Source organism: Littorina saxatilis, linkage group LG8 (genome assembly GCF_037325665.1).
Source record: "Littorina saxatilis isolate snail1 linkage group LG8, US_GU_Lsax_2.0, whole genome shotgun sequence".
In the NCBI taxonomy this organism is placed as follows: Eukaryota; Metazoa; Mollusca; class Gastropoda; order Littorinimorpha; family Littorinidae; genus Littorina; species Littorina saxatilis.
In genome coordinates, this window is record NC_090252.1 from 47078509 (window position 1) to 47097756 (window position 19248).

Consider the following 19248-nt stretch of genomic DNA (forward strand, 5'->3'; position numbering starts at 1 on the left):
AGTAGCAAATCGGTGCAACATTACAGATCAATGTCACTTGATATTTACATCTCTATTTTGAAATGTAGGACAAATGCTAAAGTATGTATCAAGTGGAGGGGTGGTCATATCCCATGCAAAAGCTTGACAAGATCTCATAGAGTGAGACAAACTGTTTTCCCGAGGCGCTGTGGTGCTTCTACTACCCTTTCTCACCGCCCTGATATGGCCCTTCGTGGTCGGCTGGGCGTTAAGCAAACAAACAAACAAACAAACTACCCTTTCTCATTTTGATAGAAAGCATCCGTCTAAATCTAGTCTAGAAACGGTCATTAAAACGGACATGATATTTTTTTAATATACTGTTTGTGTAAGTTCGGGGATTGCTAAAGAGAGAAATCGAAAAAAGGGAAGCGTTGAACCCTTATTTATAAGATAATGAATGACAACAGAGTTTGGGGTATCAGACTTTCGCACAAGATTCAATACTAAATAGATTCTTAAAATAGAAAAGAGAAAACATTTGATTTCCGAGATTAAATACCTGGCTTCAATCAGTACTTTGTTAAATAATGCTGTCAACCTTTTTATTTTGAAACACGTGAAATAGGCGAAAGAGTTTAATTCTACTTTCTGTTCTCACGGGTGCCTTCCTGCCTGAGCCTGTCAAATCCCTGACTAATCGGGAAATTCCAAAATTGCGGAGTAGTGGGGCTCGTATGTTGCAGACGCACTCATAAATCATTCACATCTTGCAACAAACATCATACTTTGTGATATTGTTCCTTATAATTATTTAAGGGATTTCAGATACAGAGCCACTTCAGAAATCGGTTTTTTTGTCTTTGATAGGGAATAAAAGGCTGCATTTACAGCAGACGAAATTCGTACCAAAAGCGCTCAGCAGTAAATATTCCCAACTCAGCAAATGTAAAATTCAATGGTTTACCATGCACCAGAAGTTGTCTGCTGATAACACATGCATGACATAAATACTCTTATGGGTATTTTTGTGTTCTGGTATTTAATTTGATCGTTTTTAGAATTTTATATTTTATATGTTTTATGCGGACGCAGCATGAAAATTCAAGATGGCGGCCTCCGCAACATTGCGTGTTTTGATTTGAGCGAAAACAACGTTTCTGAAGGTAAGTTTTCAAGAATACGCATCCATTCACCAATGTCACATCATTTTACTGTTTAATTCTCCCCTGGGGTCTGTTATTCATCGGGTGAAGCGCTGAAATGCAGAGACTTTGTTTAATCTTGCAATAGCTCATCAGCTGGATTGTGATGCTGATAGATCTAGATCTATCTGTTGATTACAAGTAAGGAAATCATGATCGCCACGCTGGTGATTTTAAACAGATTAAACGAACTTTGAATAAAAGGCGAGGAGAAAGAGATTGTTCATGGTATGATAAATGATTAGTCCTGCCTACGTTAAGGACTTCCATAAGGTGGGGAGGGGTAGAGTCAAAAACTGAGTGAGGGTAGGCCAGATAGTAGGATGACCAGCTGGAGATAAAAACACTCCACTCCCCATGTCTTCACAGTGTTGTGATCAAACTTTCAAAGACGGTAGGTAACAGACAAAAGCATACAGTGTATGCTAATCAAATGAGATAAGTGGTTTTGAAAAATGAAGAGGTACCGCTCTTTGAGTTTTACAATTTTGGTTTGTTGCTTGTTTCTCATCCTTTTGCTTATTTTAAGTTGACCGTGCATTGGTGTGAATTTTATTTTTACAGGATATATACAAGAGTTACACCACATGCCGGTTCCTGGGAACAAGCGTTCTGCATTTATTCCGGTGCCACAGAAGGGAGCCGATTTCACTAGTAGTAGTACTACTGTATCAAGGTTTGTTACCTAATACATCTTAACAGTAAGATATTTTTATTTGTATTAATTGGAACATGTTTGCACATCATTTGTAAGCGACCTCTGTGAATTTGATAGGTTTAACGTACGGACCCTCACTATGGTCTACATTCTGTTAGCGACTGTTTGAAGCGAATAAATGTAGCGGTCAGAAAGATTCCAGAATCAGTTGGGTCACTGGAAACTGTGTTTGTTTGTTTTTTAACCTGAAACAGTAAGAATTATACGAATTCATGAAATACAATTTTCTTTCATTTTGGTCTGTTGTGTGAAGACTTGCTAACCCGGCTTTGACCGACTCTCTGAGATAGTAAACATTATTCAAATACATTCAAATAAAAATGTCACTTTTCATCTTGTGTGTGAAGGGTACCCCAGGCTGATTTCCTGCACCATGGATGTAGAGGAGGCCAGACAGTCTGCTTCTCATTCCAGCTGTGTTGCGTTTTTTTCTGCTCGTGAAGTGTATCGCCACATTGCCAAAGCCATTGGCCAAGAGAAGTCACCCTGTCTGCCCATTTTGCATAGCCTTACAGGCTGTGACACTATGTCGTTCTTCAATGGTATTGGGGAATCAGAAGGCTTGGGAAGTATGGCAAGCATTTGAAGACGTCACTCAAACTTTCTTCAGGTTGTCTGCTCCTCTTTGTAAGCTGAGTACCACTGACAGGGCAGCACAAGAGCTTTTTGGTGTACATTTGTAGGACAAAACCAGCAACGTACTGGGTGTAAACAGTGCTAGACGGTACCTCTTCAGTAAAAAGAGCTGCCAAATTGACCATAATCCCCTTACAAGTGAGGTGCTGCTGCAGGACATGAGATTGAGAAGAGCCATCTACCTATTAGACTTCCAAACTCTGTGGGCTGGCAGTTCAAGGCTGGAAAGTGGGAGTCATTCTGGACGAGCTTTCAAGAGGTATCCAGCGTGTGCCGAGAACTCATGAGGTGTGCCTGCAAGAAGAGCTGTACAACAAAACGCTGCAAATGCTGCTAAGAAGGACTGCAGAGCACAGCTCTCTGCAAATGTGCTTGCATGCCTGTGAAAACTGTCAGCATCTAAACTGTGCAAAAATATTATTGCACCCATTTTCATACCCCAACTCAAACTTTTATTCCTGTGTCATTTTATTCAAACTGTCTATGCCATTAAAGGCTCGCATCTTCGCTATCTGGCACATTTTTTTTAAACATCATCATTTACGCCGTCAAAATAAGGATACCCTTGACGTGACAAAGAGATGTGACAAAAACTTCGGGTACCTTTTAAAAAGCCGACCACAATTCCTGAGGCACAACTGGGTCACTGTTGTATACGAAGAGAAAATCAACTTGATTAAATCCATCCAGAACAGGTTGTTTTATTTCGCCATCTTGCATATTTCTAGTGTTGTGCCATTGTACCTACTGATGTATGTGTCGATCTCACGGATGAGATGTTTATGTGTCAAATTTGAGGGATACCCAAGTCAAAACTAAAATCCATGTATTTTAGCAATGACCAAGTGGGTTGCGTTGAAACTTTCAGGAATGTGTGTCTACGCACGAGGCGTAGTTCAACCGTTTGAGTACACTTTCAAATCTTCACGAAATAATATTTTAAAAACTGCCACAGGTTTGTTGACTTACATCCCACATATTTTTGACTTCGCATGTATATATGACAGATGGTTGTTTCAAGTACTGCCAAAGTTTCTTTTGAGTATAGACACTTGCCGGAATGTGCTAGTTGTGTAAACACATGAGAACAAACAACGTTTTCGAAATACAGCGATTATGAATTTTAGTCGACTTTTGAGTTGATACATTACATTTTTATCAGTTTTATTTTGGGGGTACCCTTATTTGGGCGGCGGTCAAATAACCCATGTAAAGGCCACCTTTTATCTTAAAAGTGTTCCAGTTAGCCAAGTTGAGTGCCCTCAATAGCATACATTGAATATAACAGCACAGGAATGAATGTTTTCGTTTTGGTATGAAAATTGGTGCAATATATTTATTTTTGCACAGTTTAGGTAATCCACAAATTCTTCAACCCTGCCACCCACACCGTCCAATCATTCTCTGCACCAACAATACATGTATTGTTTGTTTAAAAATGTGTTTGTGTTAGTTTCTATTGCAAGAGAATGTCTTGTAGCATCAAAAATGCCTAAATACCCTTTTATTGGCGGCCATTTTGAAAATTGTAAAAAAACTACTGATTTCTTAATTTTTTCACGGTGGCTCTGTATCAGGTTTTGTTAAGCAAAAGCAAATGTCCATTTACGCCAAATTTGCTGTTAATCACATGAAGTGAAATATGCCTAACATACCCAACCGTTTATACTGGCGGCCATTTTGAAAAATTGTTTAAAAACTACCCATTTTTTTTTTTTTCGCGATGGCTCTGTATCAGGTTTTGTTAAGCACATAAAACTCTTCATATTTGCTTAATTTGGTGTTTGTTGCATGATTTGAATGATTTTGCAACATAGGAGCCCCACTAGAGGTTCTATGCAACAGGAAGACTCTAAAAGGAATAAGCTGGTTATATTTATGAAAATTACTCATTGAGACATTATTACGTATTGTTCATTTTTCTTCGAAAATAGACAGTTCATGCTTGATTCAAATCAAACGAGCTAGCATTTCCATTCGGAGGTAGTAGAGGGATGATTACACAGGTTTCTGCTGCTTGAGGACACAGGTGATTTTTCCTTTGTTCTTTCTTTTCTTCGTATTTATAATTATCCAATGTTGGCGCAGTATGCTGGCTGTAGGCCTACTGCTCGACTCATTTGCTGTTTTCCGCAACAAAATTGATCGAAAATGATTTATCGGTTTTGCCGCAGAACCGAACCCAGAGAGACTTAAAGTTATATCGTAAAGACAGGCTTGTATGTGTTGCTTAGCCTCATGTTCCTGCTGTAAACGAATATATTGACTTGACATCAATGAAAATATGCAAAGAAGGTTACATGGATCGCTTTTCTTGAAAAGCCCGCAGGGGAAAAACATTAATCAAGTTGAAAGGAAGTTCTGGCGCCTGTCCTGTGATTACTTGCATCTTAGTTATAAGGGGAAAATCCGATAGTTTTCTTTGTTTGACATCAGGTTTATGTGCTAATAAGTATAACCTGAAGCAAGAAGCGGACACCATCGGAACTTTCCGTTGTAAACTTTAAAGACGTCCCGAACTTTATTTTTTTTCTTTGCTGATTAGTTGAGTTTTGGTTCGTTTTGTGTATCTTCACAGCTGAACTACATAATCTCTCATTCTCTCTCTCTCTCTCTCTCTCTCTCTCTCTCTCTCTCTCTCTCTCTCTCTCTCTCTCTCTCTCTCTCTCTCTCTCTCTCTCTCAGTCTCTCCCTCTCTCTCTCTCGCTCTCTCTCTCTCTCTTACACACACACACATACACACACACAACCACCACCCCCCACACACACACACTCACACACACACACACACACACACACACACACACACACACACACGAACACAAACACACATGCATGCACAGTAAAACATGTAGACACACACACACACACACACACACACACATACACACACACACACACACACACACACACACACACACACACACACACACACACACACACACACACACACACACGCATAATAAGATGACGTTCCTGTATTCCTTGCAGTTGGTTTCAATTAGATCAGAAGGAAAAACAAGTCGCGTAAGGCGAAATGAAAACATTTAGTCAATCTGTCGAACCCACAGAATAAAACCTGTAGAGTACACAGACTCTGATAAAACTGAACGCACTGCATTTTTCTTCACGAAGACACAGCCGCTTTGTCAATCCACGCAGCAAGGAAGTTGCTGAATAGGTCCGTGCAACACGAAGTGAAACTAACATGCAAGAATAGCGAAATAGCGTAATGCAGTAAGCAGGGAAGCGCGTTTTTCTGTATTCTTTTTAACTTTCTGAGCTGGTTTCGAATACAGCATATTATGTTTATATGTTTTTGGAATCAGGAAATGATAAGGAATAAAAAGAAATCATTTTTGGATCGATTTCTTAAATAATAATCGAAGAACTAATTAACCTATTTTCGTTAATTGTGATTACATTTTAAGAGTAAACATGACATACGTATATATTTTTAGATTCAGAATCTGATGAAGAATACGATGAAATACATTTGAAATCTGTTTGCGAAAATTCGATTTTAAGGACAACTTTAATGAGCAAATTCATTAACCAATTGTTAAGCATCAAAGCTGAAATGCAATACCAAAGTCCGGGCTTTCTCAATGATTACTTGACCAACATTTCAACCAATTTGGTTGAAAAATGAGAGCGTGACAGTGCCGCCTCAGCTTTCACAAAAAGCCGGATATGACGTCATCAAAGACATGTATCGAAAAAATGAAAAAACCCGGGTGGGGTTAATATACTGTTCAACTTTCATGCAAAGTTTCATGAAGATCGGTCCAGTAGTTTTCTCGGAATCACTGTATACATACACATACACACACACACACACACACTCACATACACACACACACACATACACACACACACACACACACACATACACACACACACATACATACACCACGACCCTCGTGTCGATTCCCCGTCTCGATGTTAAAACATTTAGTCATTACTTGACTAAAAGTAAAAACAGTCATCAAGAAAAGCATAATGCGGTTTTATTTTATGTTACAGGCTCTGAGCTGAGTATGCGATCCATAGCCGATTTCCTTTTTGTCTTGATCCTTCTGATGAATACAGCAGGAGCTACGAGTAAGTCTGAGTACACCTGCCTATCTACGTATCTTCACACACGCACACTCACGCGCACACACACACACACACACACACATACACACACACACACACACACACACACACACACACATACACACACACACTCACATACACACACACACACATACACAACCAATAGCACACACATTTTTGTGTTCAATTTCCTGTCCGTACTCTCCACTTACTTTATTTGGATATTGCGGACCGGTGATTGCTGTGGGCATTCATTCGCAACAAATTTACCATATGGTTTTGACCCCCCATCCCCAACGAACATACCGCCTGGACAGCTGCTGTCCGAGACTGGACCAAGTACAACAACATTCCCTTTGAGCAGGGAACCAACAGGAACAATTTCTGGTATTGCATATATATGTGTTCAATGTCTACCACAACTTCAATACTGGTCGAGGTTTAAGTTTACGGCATACCATGTGTCATTTTAAGTTTTAAAAGATACCTCTGCATCAACATTTGTATTTCATTCTTAAGTTAAATCAGGTTATAACACTCTGTTGCTCATCTGATGTGCGTGCATGAAATAAACAAACATTATTAATATATTGCAGCTCTACATGTTAACACAACATGTTACTCGCCGCCAGTCAGCGAGGGTGAGGCTGGATTGATTCAGTTTGACATCAGACAGGACATCGACCTGGATACTGCTCCATATATCCATTTATCCGTCAGGAGGGCAAGCATGCCAGGTAAGAGAGCTACCACAGTTTGTAAAAGTATTGTCATGGTGTATACATCGTTGGTCGACGCACACGAAAACGTCCTGGACGCATTCCCAATGCTAATAACAAAATACAGTCCAAGCATCTAGGACAAAGCATGTATTCTGTTCAGTTGAAACAAACACGTTATTCTTCACAAGTGATGGACACAACATGATCTAAATGATTCACTGTGTGATTCAGAAATATAACAAACCATAAACAAAGAATAATAACAGAAAGATAGAAAGGTAACACGTTAAAAATAAAAGCTGACTGAAGCACTCCAAATTAGATTCAAATGTTAATTAAGGGAGAACATATCTCCGCGCATAATCCTCCCACAGTATGGTATACCCTTTCAAGAAAACCAGGATAAGCTAGAGTTTGGTGGAGAAACATGTTTGGTCATGCTTGTGGAGTGTATATGTTACAGTCAAATCGGGAAATCAGGTATTTCACGAGAATGCCTGAAAGTTTAGGCATTCACGGTAAATACCTGGTTTGATCAGGCAAATCCGGAAATGACTGAAATTGTTTAGGCACTATCGGTGATTGACTGAAATAGGCTGCCAGGCATTATCGGAGAATGCCTACCGCTCACAATCTGTGTTTCTGGTGAGAGTCAGAAAGCATTTCAGCACAGAAGCCTACTATAAAACTTTGAATGGCTGGGGTCGTAAAAGGGGAAAAAAACAAGTCGCGTAAGGCGAAAATACAATATTTAGTCAAGTAGCTGTCGAACTCGCAGAATGAAACTGAACGCAATGCCATTTTTCAGCAAGACCGTATACTCGTAGCATCGTCAGTCCACCGCTCATGGCAAAGGCAGTGAAATTGACAAGAAGAGCGGGGTAGTAGTTGCGCTAAGAAAGATAGCACGCTTTTCTGTACCTCTCTTTGTTTTAACTTTCTAAGCGTGTTTTTAATCCAAACATATCATATCGATATGTTTTTGGAATCCGGAACCGACAAGGAATAAGATGAAAGTGTTTTTAAATTGATTTCGACAATTTAATTTTGATAATAATTTTTATATATTTAATTTTCAGAGCTTGTTTTTAATCCAAACATAACATATTTATATGTTTTTGGAATCAGAAAATGATGGAGAATAAGATGAACGTAAATTTGGATCGTTTTATAAATTTATTTATTTTTTACAATTTTCCGATTTTTAATGACCAAAGTCATTAATTAATTTTTAAGCCACCAAGCTGAAATGCAATACCGAAGTCCGGGCTTCGTCGAAGATTACTTGACCAAAATTTCAACCAATTTGGTTGAAAAATGAGGGCGTGACAGTGCCGCCTCAACTTTCACGAAAAGCCGGATATGACGTCATCAAAGACATTTATCAAAAAAATGAAAAAAACATTCGGGGATTTCATACCCAGGAACTCTCATGTCAAATTTCATAAAGATCGGTCCAGTAGTTTAGTCTGAATCGCTCTACACACACACACAGACAGACAGACACACACACACACACACACACGCACATACACCACGACCCTCGTCTCGATTCCCCCCTCTACGTTAAAACATTTAGTCAAAACTTGACTAAATGTAAAAAGACAATGTGCTATACGAGAAACTCACAATAAATTCGTGCTCAAGGCCGGCTATGTAAAAACAAACTCCAATCACTCCGAACTTTACGAGAAAATCACAATAAATTCGTACCCCCCGCGGGTTAGGGGGAGTCCCATATTGGTTGGGACTAGAAAGAATTTACCCGATGCTTCCCAGCATGTCGTAAGAGGCGACTAACGGTTCTGTTTCTTCTCTTCTTTTGTCTTATTTCTGCCTTTCCAGTCCTTTCACCTATATTTCCTTCCAAGAAAACTCTCCCTACTATTCCCTGCAGTTTTCCAATTCTTTTCTTGTTGTCTTATTTCTACCTGACTGGATCCATCACCTTTATTTCACTTACCAAAAGTCTTCTTTTCCACATCCTTATTTCTCTGCACCCCGCATGTCGTATGAGGCGATTAACGGATTCTGTTTCTCCTTTTACCCTTGTTAAGTGGTTCTTGTATAGAATATAGTCAATGTTTGTAAAGATTTTAGTCAAGCAGTATGTAAGAAATGTTTAGTCCTTTGTACTGGAAACTTGCATTCTCCCAGTAAGGTCATATATTGTACTACGTTGCAAGCCCCTGGAGCAATTTTTTTATTAGTGCTTTTGTGAACAAGAAACACTTAACAAGTGGCTCTATCCCATCTCCCCCTTTCCCCTATCCCATCTCCCCGCTTTCCCTCGTCGCGATATAACCTTCGTGGTTGAAAACGACGTTAAACACCAAATAAAGACAGACAATAAATTCGTGCTCGTAGTCTTACACACGCGATAGTGTTACACTCGCGGTAGTGACCTGCACCCGTAAAAAAACAAACTGCAATCACTCCGAACTCAGTGAAATGGGGAAAACGATGAATAGACAATGTGCTAGAAGAGAAATTCATGCTCAAGGCAGGCGAGGTAAAAACAGACAAGGTCTCAGAACAACCCGTTTTGCCTAACAGTCGGGCAAAACGGGAAATTTGCACAAGTAGTTTTTAGTCATTTCCTGATAGTGCCTAAAAAAATTCAGTCATTTCCGGAATTGCCTGATCAAACCAGGTATTTACCATGAATGCCTAAACTTTCAGACATTCTCGTGAAATACCTGATTTCCCGATTTGACTGTAACATATACAGAATCAACGAAGCCGAATCAGAAAGCTGCACGCAGAATAAACCTGAACGCATTACACCGGAACAATATCGAGTCGAAGAGTCATTTACGCTTGCGTTTCTACATATAATAAGCGTGAATATGATGCATGAGTCATGAACAGTGATTATCCAATGGAAAAAAATGTGTTGCTTTGACAATGGCTTGCGTTTGTTTTCCTTACTTCACATGTTCCCTCTGTTTTCACACTTTTTTCCAGGAAATATTCTTCATTGCAATCGACAGCATTCAGAGATGAAATGTGAAGTACTTGACAGCAACTTCACATCGCCCGGATTGGATGGTCACAAGCTGATTCTACGCATCCCAAATGTTACTGGTGATATGCAGGACCGGTATGTGCTGCGTGTTACAATCGCGGGTGATTATGACCCTGACAGCTGGTGTGACCTACAGTTTCAAGAGAAAGGTCAGAACACGTTACTCTTTATCAAGGATTGCTTTTATTATCTTCTGTCACCAGACCAGAACAGTAAAATATACTGTCAAAATGCAGGGCCGGACCCAGGGGGGGGGGGGGGGGGGGGGTCCAGGGGTTCCGGAACCCCACCCCTGGAAAAAGCATGTACCTTGCTTTGAGTGTGTGTTTTTTTTAACTAGTTTTAGCACAAAAACAATGCTGCTCTTAACCCTCAAAACAAGGCCCAGAATGCACCAGATTGCACAGATTTTAACCGTTTTTCAAACATTTTCCGGGGGAGCATGCCCCCGGACCCCCCTAGTTCGCGCGCCTGCTTTGCAGGCGCGCGCTTGTGGCTTCGCCACTTCGCTGATTTGCCCCCCAAAAATAGGAGGAACCCCCCCCCCCCTTACAACTCAGTTGGTCCGGCTCTGAAATGAACCCGGTGTTGACAGATCTCTCTCTCTCTCTCTCTCTCTCTCTCTCTCTCTCTCTCTCTCTCTCTCTCTCTCTCTCTCTCTCTCTCTCTCTCTCTCTCTCTCTCTCTCTCTCTCTCTCTCTCTCTCTCTCTCTCTCTCTCTCTCTTTCTCTCTCTCGATACTTTTTTATTCGAGTTAATACTTCGTGGAACATTATAACATTCATACTAATAATGCCCGCTCGTCAATTTCGGTTTCCTTGTTTTTTCTTCTTCTTTCTTTTATTTATTTTTTTATTTTTTAGAGCCCATCCATGGTTGCATCAAGTAAGTGAGCTAGATAGTGGTTTCCAATAGTCTTAATTGTTACCTGTGTTGCCAATGTTGTTTGTTGAACTTGTAGAAGCAGCTTTTAACGTTCCTAATTGCCTTTCGTCCTTGTGTTCCTTCTCTAACATGCAGTCTAGTCACAAGACACTTCTTTTTACTGATGGTTATATTGCTGCTCTTTTTGTTTTGTTTTAAGTCGTCAAGTCAAAGGACGAGTTAGACATTGGACTGAAAATCGCAATCCCCGTCGTCGTCGTCGTCATCATACTGGTGATTGCACTTGCAATGTTAGTATGCAAGAAAAGGTATGCCAACCTACTCCGCACTCACTGCCGCCATAATTCTTACGTTGCCGTTAGTTCTTACTCTTTTTAAGGGATAGTTGTGTTGTGTTCCCATGGTGTTGTATTCTTTCCACTGCTGTTTATTTGTGTGTTTACTTGTTTGCCTATGTGTATATTTGTTTGTTTGTTTGTTTATTTGTTTGCTAGCGTGTTTGCTTCATAACACAAGACAAGTAAGTGTATGGAACTTTAACGTGTTTTGCTAAATGTTTCGTTTTGTATTTTATTAAACGTCCATATATTTTTCTTTTGACAATCAGTCAAGCATTAACTGAATTTTGTTAACGAGGGCGGAGGGGATGTTTGTCCCCCGATGAGTGTGTGAAATGAAAGCCATCTCAGGCTCTCTCTCTCTCTCTCTCTCTCTCTCTCTCTCTCTCTCTCTCTCTCTCTCTCTCTCTCTCTCTCTCTCGCTCTCTCTCTCTCTCTCTCTCTCTCTCTCTCTCTCTCTCTCTCTCTCTCTCTCTCTCTCTCTCTCTCTCTCTCTCTCTCTCTCTCTGTCTGTCTGTCTGTCCAGCTCTCGCTTTAGATTTTTTCAACAATACTATCCGTTCTACACAACCTTGGTAGATCCATTCGAGTGCAGATCTTAGAGATGACGTCGTTTATTGTAAAAACAAACAGACAGTTATATTTAAGGTAAGGCCATCTGTTACTTTATCATATTCAGTAAACGGATTGATTATACACAGGGAAGTGTCTGTCCAGTCGAACCTACAGCACAGACACCCCCCCAACATCAAATTCATAAAAGCAAGGTTCCCGCGTTAAAATCGTCAACAAATCAGAACTGCTAAAACGAGATCCATTTTCAATGTCATTGAAAGAACAAGCACATGTGCATTCATACCAGTAAGTTTTGTTCAGCTATCTTGTCTTAAAACAACTATCACGCACATTGTCTCATAACACGGATCTGCACTAAAATGTATCTGCATATGTGTGTGTGTGTTGTGTGTCTCTGTTTGTGCGTTAAGCTCGCTTTGGGCTTTTACCGTTGCACGTCGTAAAAGCCTTTCTCGTTTTTAATCTTAAATCATACATGTTAACACAAACTGTTCTTACAGATGCCCCAGGACAAATCTGTTTTCCTCCCAAGAAGAAAGTGCTGAGGAATCTGTCTGAAAACGAGAATAAAGCGCATCAGAAACTGTGTGGAAGTTCTTTTCTGATTCGTCAGAATTTTGTGTAATGTATACATGTTTGATGGTGTATGCCTTTAATTAAGCGTTGTTTACTATGAATGTAGATGTAAATGCTTGTATAACTGTGTTTTAATTTTAAATGTGTCAAGCGCAAAGAGCATAATTGTAAAGTTATGACGTTGCGCTATATAAATGCTCATTTATTATTATCATTATTGTGCTGATTTTGCCGATCCAGTTGCCACTATCACTGCTGTCAGCCTCCCACCGTTTCTACCGCCAGAATTAATTGCCAGATTTAATTGAAGTAAAGCAGAGGGCGGGGATGTAGCTAAGTCGGTAGCGCGCTGGATTTGTATCCAGTTGGCCGCTGTCAGCGTGAGTTCGTCTCCACGTTCAGCAAGAGATGTATTTCTCAGAGTCAACTTTGTGTGCAGACTCTCCTCGGTGTCCGAACACCCCCGTGTGTACACGCAAGCACAAGACCAAGTGCGCACGAAAAAGATCCTGTAATCCACGTCAGAGTTCGGTGGGTTATAGAAACACAAAAATACCCAGCATGCTTCCTCCGAAAACGGCGTATGGCTGCTTAAATGGCGGGGTAAAAAACGGTCATACACGTAAAATTCCACTCGTGCAAAAAACACGAGTGTACGTGGGAGTTTCAGCCCACGAACGCAGAAGAAGAAGTAAAGCATGTTTTATTTGCCCCGTCAGATGTATTTTTCTTCCCAGTGGTAACCTTCCGGAGACTCTGCTGGATGGTGGTCGAAAGTGCCAGTTACAGGAGAACGTGTTTTTTGTCAGAACGAGAAAGCAATGTGCTGAAGCAGGCAAAGCTATAATTCATCTCGGTATCATCATAATTCCCGCAGCAAGTTTCACCGGCAAGCAATAACCTGATGCAAAGCCAACCCCTCGACTACGATGCAAAAAACACCTATACGATCTACACTTCTAATCCACAAAGTATACACACATTTGTGATACATGATCAGTTTGCCTACACGATACAAAGCCCCGAACGTTCTGCAGACACTTACAACAAATTTGAGTTAATCTTCCACACAACAGGATGTTCTGTACACTCTTGTTAGGCACGTCTTCGATACTGTTCGCATTATTGCACGCCGGACACAATGGAACAGAATTGACACTTGTACAGATATATATGCATTCGACACGTGCTTCGGTGTGTGTTACTAAGTGGATAGAGTGAGGTAGACTGAAATAGCATGCCCTGTGTAATTACCGCAACCTTCGAGAAAATCGCTCTTTATTTAGTGTAACGCTGTCTAAAACTCTGGATTTGCACCCGCCGAGGCAATCTATGACAGACAGTTTACTTTCAGTGGAAAAAAAAGAGAATGAGAAAGAGTTTAAAAAACACGAAAACCTATCCATGTGCTTGCCCTTGAGTAGCTGTTAGGTTTTGAGATGGCTTATATAAATTTTGGAGGATGTAATTTTGGTGCTATAAAGAACCGACGCGCTCACAAAACAAAACGAACACTAGAATTGGAAAATTAATTAAAGTTTATTGTGAATACTTGTCGATGTCATAGTAATTCGGAATCAGCTCATAATATCAATATATAAAAGGCTAAACATAAATCTATGGAGAGCTAAGTAACCTATATAGGAGCGTGGCGGAAAAACTAATCTAAGTTTAGAAAGTGAATTAAAGCTAAAATGTGAAGTAGAAAGGACTAGCTTGAGTGAGAGTGCAGAACAGTAGAGTGTGAAGCGTGGAGCATGGAGCGAGAAGCGCGGAGCGGTGAGCGAGAAGCGCGGAGCGGTGGAAACTGATAGAAAGAAAAAACTAAACTTAGAATTCGAAACATCAAACTAAACATCAAAGGTGTCCTAAAAACATAAACATCAAAGATGGACGTCAAAATGGCGGCCGAAACAAGATGGCGGCAAATCAATAAAAAATCACCAAGACAAAAATATGTTAGAAAAACCCTACATAGAATAAACGTAGGACACAGAAACGGAAAGAAGACAAAGAAACGGACAGAAGACACAGAGACGGAAAGAAGTCATAACAAACAAAGATTCGAAACGAAAATTACACGAATTCGGTAAATAAAAGCAACATAGTCAGAAATGGATACTCGCCTTTGACAGCATCTATAATCTAAAACAGACTCAAGGCGAGCAACTGAACCTGAACTACAAAATAACTTAAAACAAAACTGGAGGCTGGCAGAAGAAACTGGGCCCCGGAACAGAGCAAAAAAAATCTATCTATACTAAAACATCTTGTTCCGTGAACGGCTTCCCAGTAAGTGACGACGAATACAGGCTATCCACCACAGAGGTGAACTAAAAATTACTGCGCGTTACTACGATATTACTGTTGCAAAACATGCGTCCCGTGCTCTCCGGGGAAAATCTCCATAGGCTAGCATGATGTCCAGCGTGAGCCATACAGGCACATGAAATTAATATCAGAAAAACGCCGGCCACACTACCTTGTTTATAAATTAGTCTGTTCGTTACAATATTTAAATGTCAGTACAACAAAAACAAAGGTCGTACCAGGACGCTCATACTTAATAAAGAAAAATAAAAGATAAAGAGCGAGCCAGACCCGCACGCGAACCTACAGAGGTGGTTGCAAAATGGGAACAAATAGGGACAAAAGTACAATAAGATAATAAAAGTGAAAGAACAAAAAGGGGAAGCCACCACCACGGAAAGTCGCATGCGAGTCAAGCTAGAAGCATGACTAAAAAACACAAGCAAAACAAAAAGAATCTAGATACACAGAAGGCTCCTTAGCAGGGGCATTCACATTCCCCCCTCGAAGACATCTTAGTCTTTACAAAAGTCAACATAAAAAATCAAACAAAAATCATCGAATACATACGTGGTTCAAAAACAAAATCCGAAACATTACAGAATCCTTTTGGCATTATCCAAAACGTAGCTGTTCGAAACGCACTCTCATACGTGGTTCAAAATACAAAAAAATCCGAAACGTTACAGAATCCTTTCGGCATTATCCAAAACGTAGCTGTTCGAAACGCACTCTCAATGAGTCTCAATCTAAAAAATCACACGTGTTCTTTCAACAAATGTAACATCATATTTCGTCGGTCCGTCTGGTCAACATACCGTGTCAACATTATTCTTACACCTTTACATAAACCGCAACTCAGTATGAAAGACTGTAGTCGCAACCTACAGAAGAATACAAATGAAAAACATCTTCCGTCTTCTTAATCATAAGCACAGGCATCCGCACGCGGGAAGGATTAAACAAAACCGATTCATTAAGCGCTTGCCTCTGTCAAGAGCTTTCGTTCCAAAATGCGGAACCAAAAACATATATACAAATGGAGAGAAACCACAAAGTCACAAAAAATATTTGCATTAAGACGAAATTTTCTCCCCAAATCAAAACAGCGCCACCTGTCAAAAAGGCGAACGGATTACGTCAGACCAAAACATGCACAAACGGTCTGTCGAAACAGTAAAGTTCACTGGAAAAGTCATTGGGTGTCCGGGTCTGCCTTCACCAGCACGGTCAGCTTAGAGATGGGGCGCCAGTAGTAGAAAGTGGAATGGCTCGTCTTCGAGGTGACCTTGACAGTCTTCAGCTTGCAGGTTCGCACGAGTCCATCGTCGCTGGGGCGAACCTCCGTCACGAGTCCAAGAGGCCAATCTGCTCTGCATACGGCTTCGTCACGTAGCACGACGACATCTCCGACAGCAACGTTACGTTGGGGAAGAAGCCACTTTCTTCTTCGTCGTGGTCGTCTTCGTTGTGGTCTTCTTTGTACTAGTCTTCTTGTCTTCTTCGTCGTGGTCTTCTTCGTCGTGGTCTTCTTCGTCGTTGTCTTCTTCGTTGTGGTCTTCTTCGTAGTGGTCTGCTCAAAATCCTTTCCATGGCATGGAGTGCATCGGAGATGCTGGGTTCGGCGAGCGTCGTGCGATATACGAAAGTGACTGATTCACCTTCGTACTCGCTGGGACAATGTTCTGTTAGAGACACGTGCATCACGTCATGGACAGACTGTTTTGGCGACACTTGTCCCAGTATGGTCCAACCCAACGGTGTGAGAACGGCGTATGGGTCTCCCTTGATGACTCTCTCTGGCATGAATAGCTCTGCATGATCGTAGCCAATCAACAACCCGGGAGTGCAGCCTTCGAGCAACGGGGGAATCTCGCTGGCAATATGACTCAAATGCTTGATGTTACGAGCGGTCTCTGATGTTGGTATGTTCTCAGTGTCATTGGTGAGATGGCCCGTCGTGTAGAGCGTTTTCAGGTTGTGGGAAACATTGGAGTTGAGGGCCTTGACACACAATCCGGTCACTCTCTGACATTCGATATGAGTGTTCTGAGAAGTCATAGTGTTCAGCCTCAATGACGCTGGCTCAGAATGAGTGTTCAGCTTGTCACTCAAAGATTCAGTAACGAAGGAGATGCAAGACATGGTGTCAAGCAGCGCGTATGTCGTATGCTCTACCGTGGGATTCTCTTTCGTCGAAACTCTGACCGGAACAATCATGGTAGCTCTGACTGGTCTGTCTGACTTGTTGGTCGTCGCGAATGCTGATCCAGAGGCAGAAACACGGGCATCTTGACTGATACAGACAAACCTTGAAGAATCTGGCGGTCCCCGTGCATTCCGTTGCTGATTGGGAATCTTCTTCCTGTAGCAAGGCGCTCCATGCAGCATAGTGAGATGTGGGCCTTGGCACTTGTCACATATCGCCCTGGTAGTGCAGTCTACACTTCTATGGTCAGTCTTTCTGGCACAGGAGAAGCACATGGACGTTTCGTACATGAAGTGTTTCCTGTCCTCAACAGGAATCTCATCGAACCTCTGGCATCTGAGTAGAGGATGAGAAGAAGAGCTGGTCGGAAAACGAACGGTACAAAAGGGACAGACTTCGTCGCAGTTCGTACTCAGGACAGTTTTAGCGTGGTGCTGACATCTGTCACACTCTTGACATGCAGATGTAGTAGAACAATCCGTACTGTACGATGTTTTCTTGGGGACTGCTGAACTGGCGGTCTGTGAGGTGGAAGAGGCGGCAGATTTGCTGGAGGAGAAAAGGGGCTCGCAAAGGATGTCTGCCTCTGTCTTGATGAAAGCTGACAACTCCTCAAAGGTAGAGTAGCGTTTCTTCTCGTTCTTGGTCTTGTTTACTTTCCGCACCCAGTTTCTCACCAACCAATCTGAAGTTTCCACTGTGCTTGCCCTTGAGTAGCTGTAAGATTTTGTGATGGCTTATATAAATTCTGGAGGATGTAATTTTGGTGCTATAAAGAACCGACGCGCTCACAAAACAAAACGAACACTAGAATTGGAAAATTAATTAAAGTTTATTGTGAATATGGTCATACTTGTCAATGTCATAGTAATTCGGAATCAGCTCATAATATCAATATATAAAAGGCTAAACATAAACCTATGGTTGGTTGGTTGGTTTTGGGGGTTTAATGTCTCTTCAGCAGATGCTAGCTGCTATTCGAGACCGATAAACCTATGGAGAGCTAAGTAACCTATATAGGAGCGTGGCGGAAAAACTAATCTAAGTTTAGAAAATGAATAAAAGCTAAAAAGTGAAGTAGAAAAGACTAGCTTGAGTGAGAGTGCAGAACAGTAGAGTGTGAAGCGTGGAGCATGGAGCGAGAAGCGCGGAGCGTGGTGCGAGAAGCGCGGAGCGGTGGAAACTGATAGAAAGAAAAAACTAAACTTAGAATTCGAAACATCAAACTAAACATCAAAGGTGTCCTAAAAACATAATCAAAGATGGACGTCAAAATGGCGGCCGAAACAAGATGGCGGCAAATCAATAAAAAATCACCAAGACAAAATATGTTAGAAAACCCTACATAGAAAAAACGTAGGACACACTAGGCTAACTAAACAAGAAACAACACGCAGTGAAAAGAAAGCTGATCAACATTACAGGACGGAGAAATACAAATACGACTCGAGAACATGAACCAAAATCTTACAGAAAGTTAGAAAACAAAAAACTGGCTTAAAGTCAAATCACAATAAACAGAACAGTCTCAGCTCTTACCTTGCATAAATAAAAACGTAAGACAAAGAAACGGAAAGAAGACAAAGAAACGGACAGAAGACACAGAGACGGAAAGAAGTCATAACAAACAAAGATTCGAAACGAAAATTACACGAATTCGGTAAATAAAAGCAACATAGTCAGAAATGGATACTCGCCTTTGACAGCATCAATATAACCTAAAACAGGCTCAAGGCGAGCAACTAAAACAGAAAATTTACAAATTAACTTGAAAACTGGTCCCCGGAACAGAGCAAAAAAAATCTATCTATACTAAAACATCTTGTTCCGTGAACGGCTTCCCAGTAAGTGACGACGAATACAGGCTATCCACCACAGAGGTGAACTAAAAATTACTGCGCGTTACTACGATATTACTGTTGCAAAACATGCGTCCCGTGCTCTCCGGAGAAAATCTCCATAGGCTAGCATGATGTCCATCGT

General features: G+C 41.0%; 3 protein-coding genes and 1 long non-coding RNA gene across 4 annotated transcripts in view; 3 read left to right on the plus strand and 1 right to left on the minus strand.

Moving 5' to 3' along the window:
* The window catches only part of LOC138973714 (uncharacterized), a 343943-nt gene that overhangs the window by 21072 nt on the left and 303623 nt on the right, over nt 1–19248 (plus strand). The gene's annotated exons all lie outside the window — the stretch shown is intronic.
* LOC138973705 (uncharacterized) overlaps nt 1–19248 on the minus strand; it is a 48998-nt gene that overhangs the window by 9959 nt on the left and 19791 nt on the right. The gene's annotated exons all lie outside the window — the stretch shown is intronic.
* On the plus strand, nt 1055–3113 carry LOC138973704 (uncharacterized). Its single transcript, XR_011458106.1, has 3 exons — nt 1055–1127; nt 1731–1842; nt 2232–3113. It is a non-coding gene; the product is annotated as an uncharacterized lncRNA (long non-coding RNA).
* LOC138972347 (uncharacterized) lies at nt 4420–14156 on the plus strand. The gene is made up of 6 exons (XM_070345022.1): nt 4420–4549; nt 6547–6624; nt 7218–7358; nt 10311–10520; nt 11456–11564; nt 12671–14156. The coding sequence occupies exons 2-6, from the start codon at nt 6561–6563 to the stop codon at nt 12726–12728; spliced, it is 582 nt and encodes a 193-aa protein (XP_070201123.1). The 5' UTR covers nt 4420–4549; nt 6547–6560; the 3' UTR covers nt 12729–14156.

Coding starts and splice junctions, on each gene's coding strand:
- LOC138972347 (XM_070345022.1), top strand. CDS start 6,561: ATGCGATCCATAGCCGATTTCCTTTTTGTCTTGATCCTTCTGATGAAT. Junction 6,625..7,217: donor GAATACAGCAGGAGCTACGA/GTAAGTCTGAGT, acceptor AATATATTGCAG/CTCTACATGTTAACACAACA. Junction 11,565..12,670: donor ATGTTAGTATGCAAGAAAAG/GTATGCCAACCT, acceptor CTGTTCTTACAG/ATGCCCCAGGACAAATCTGT.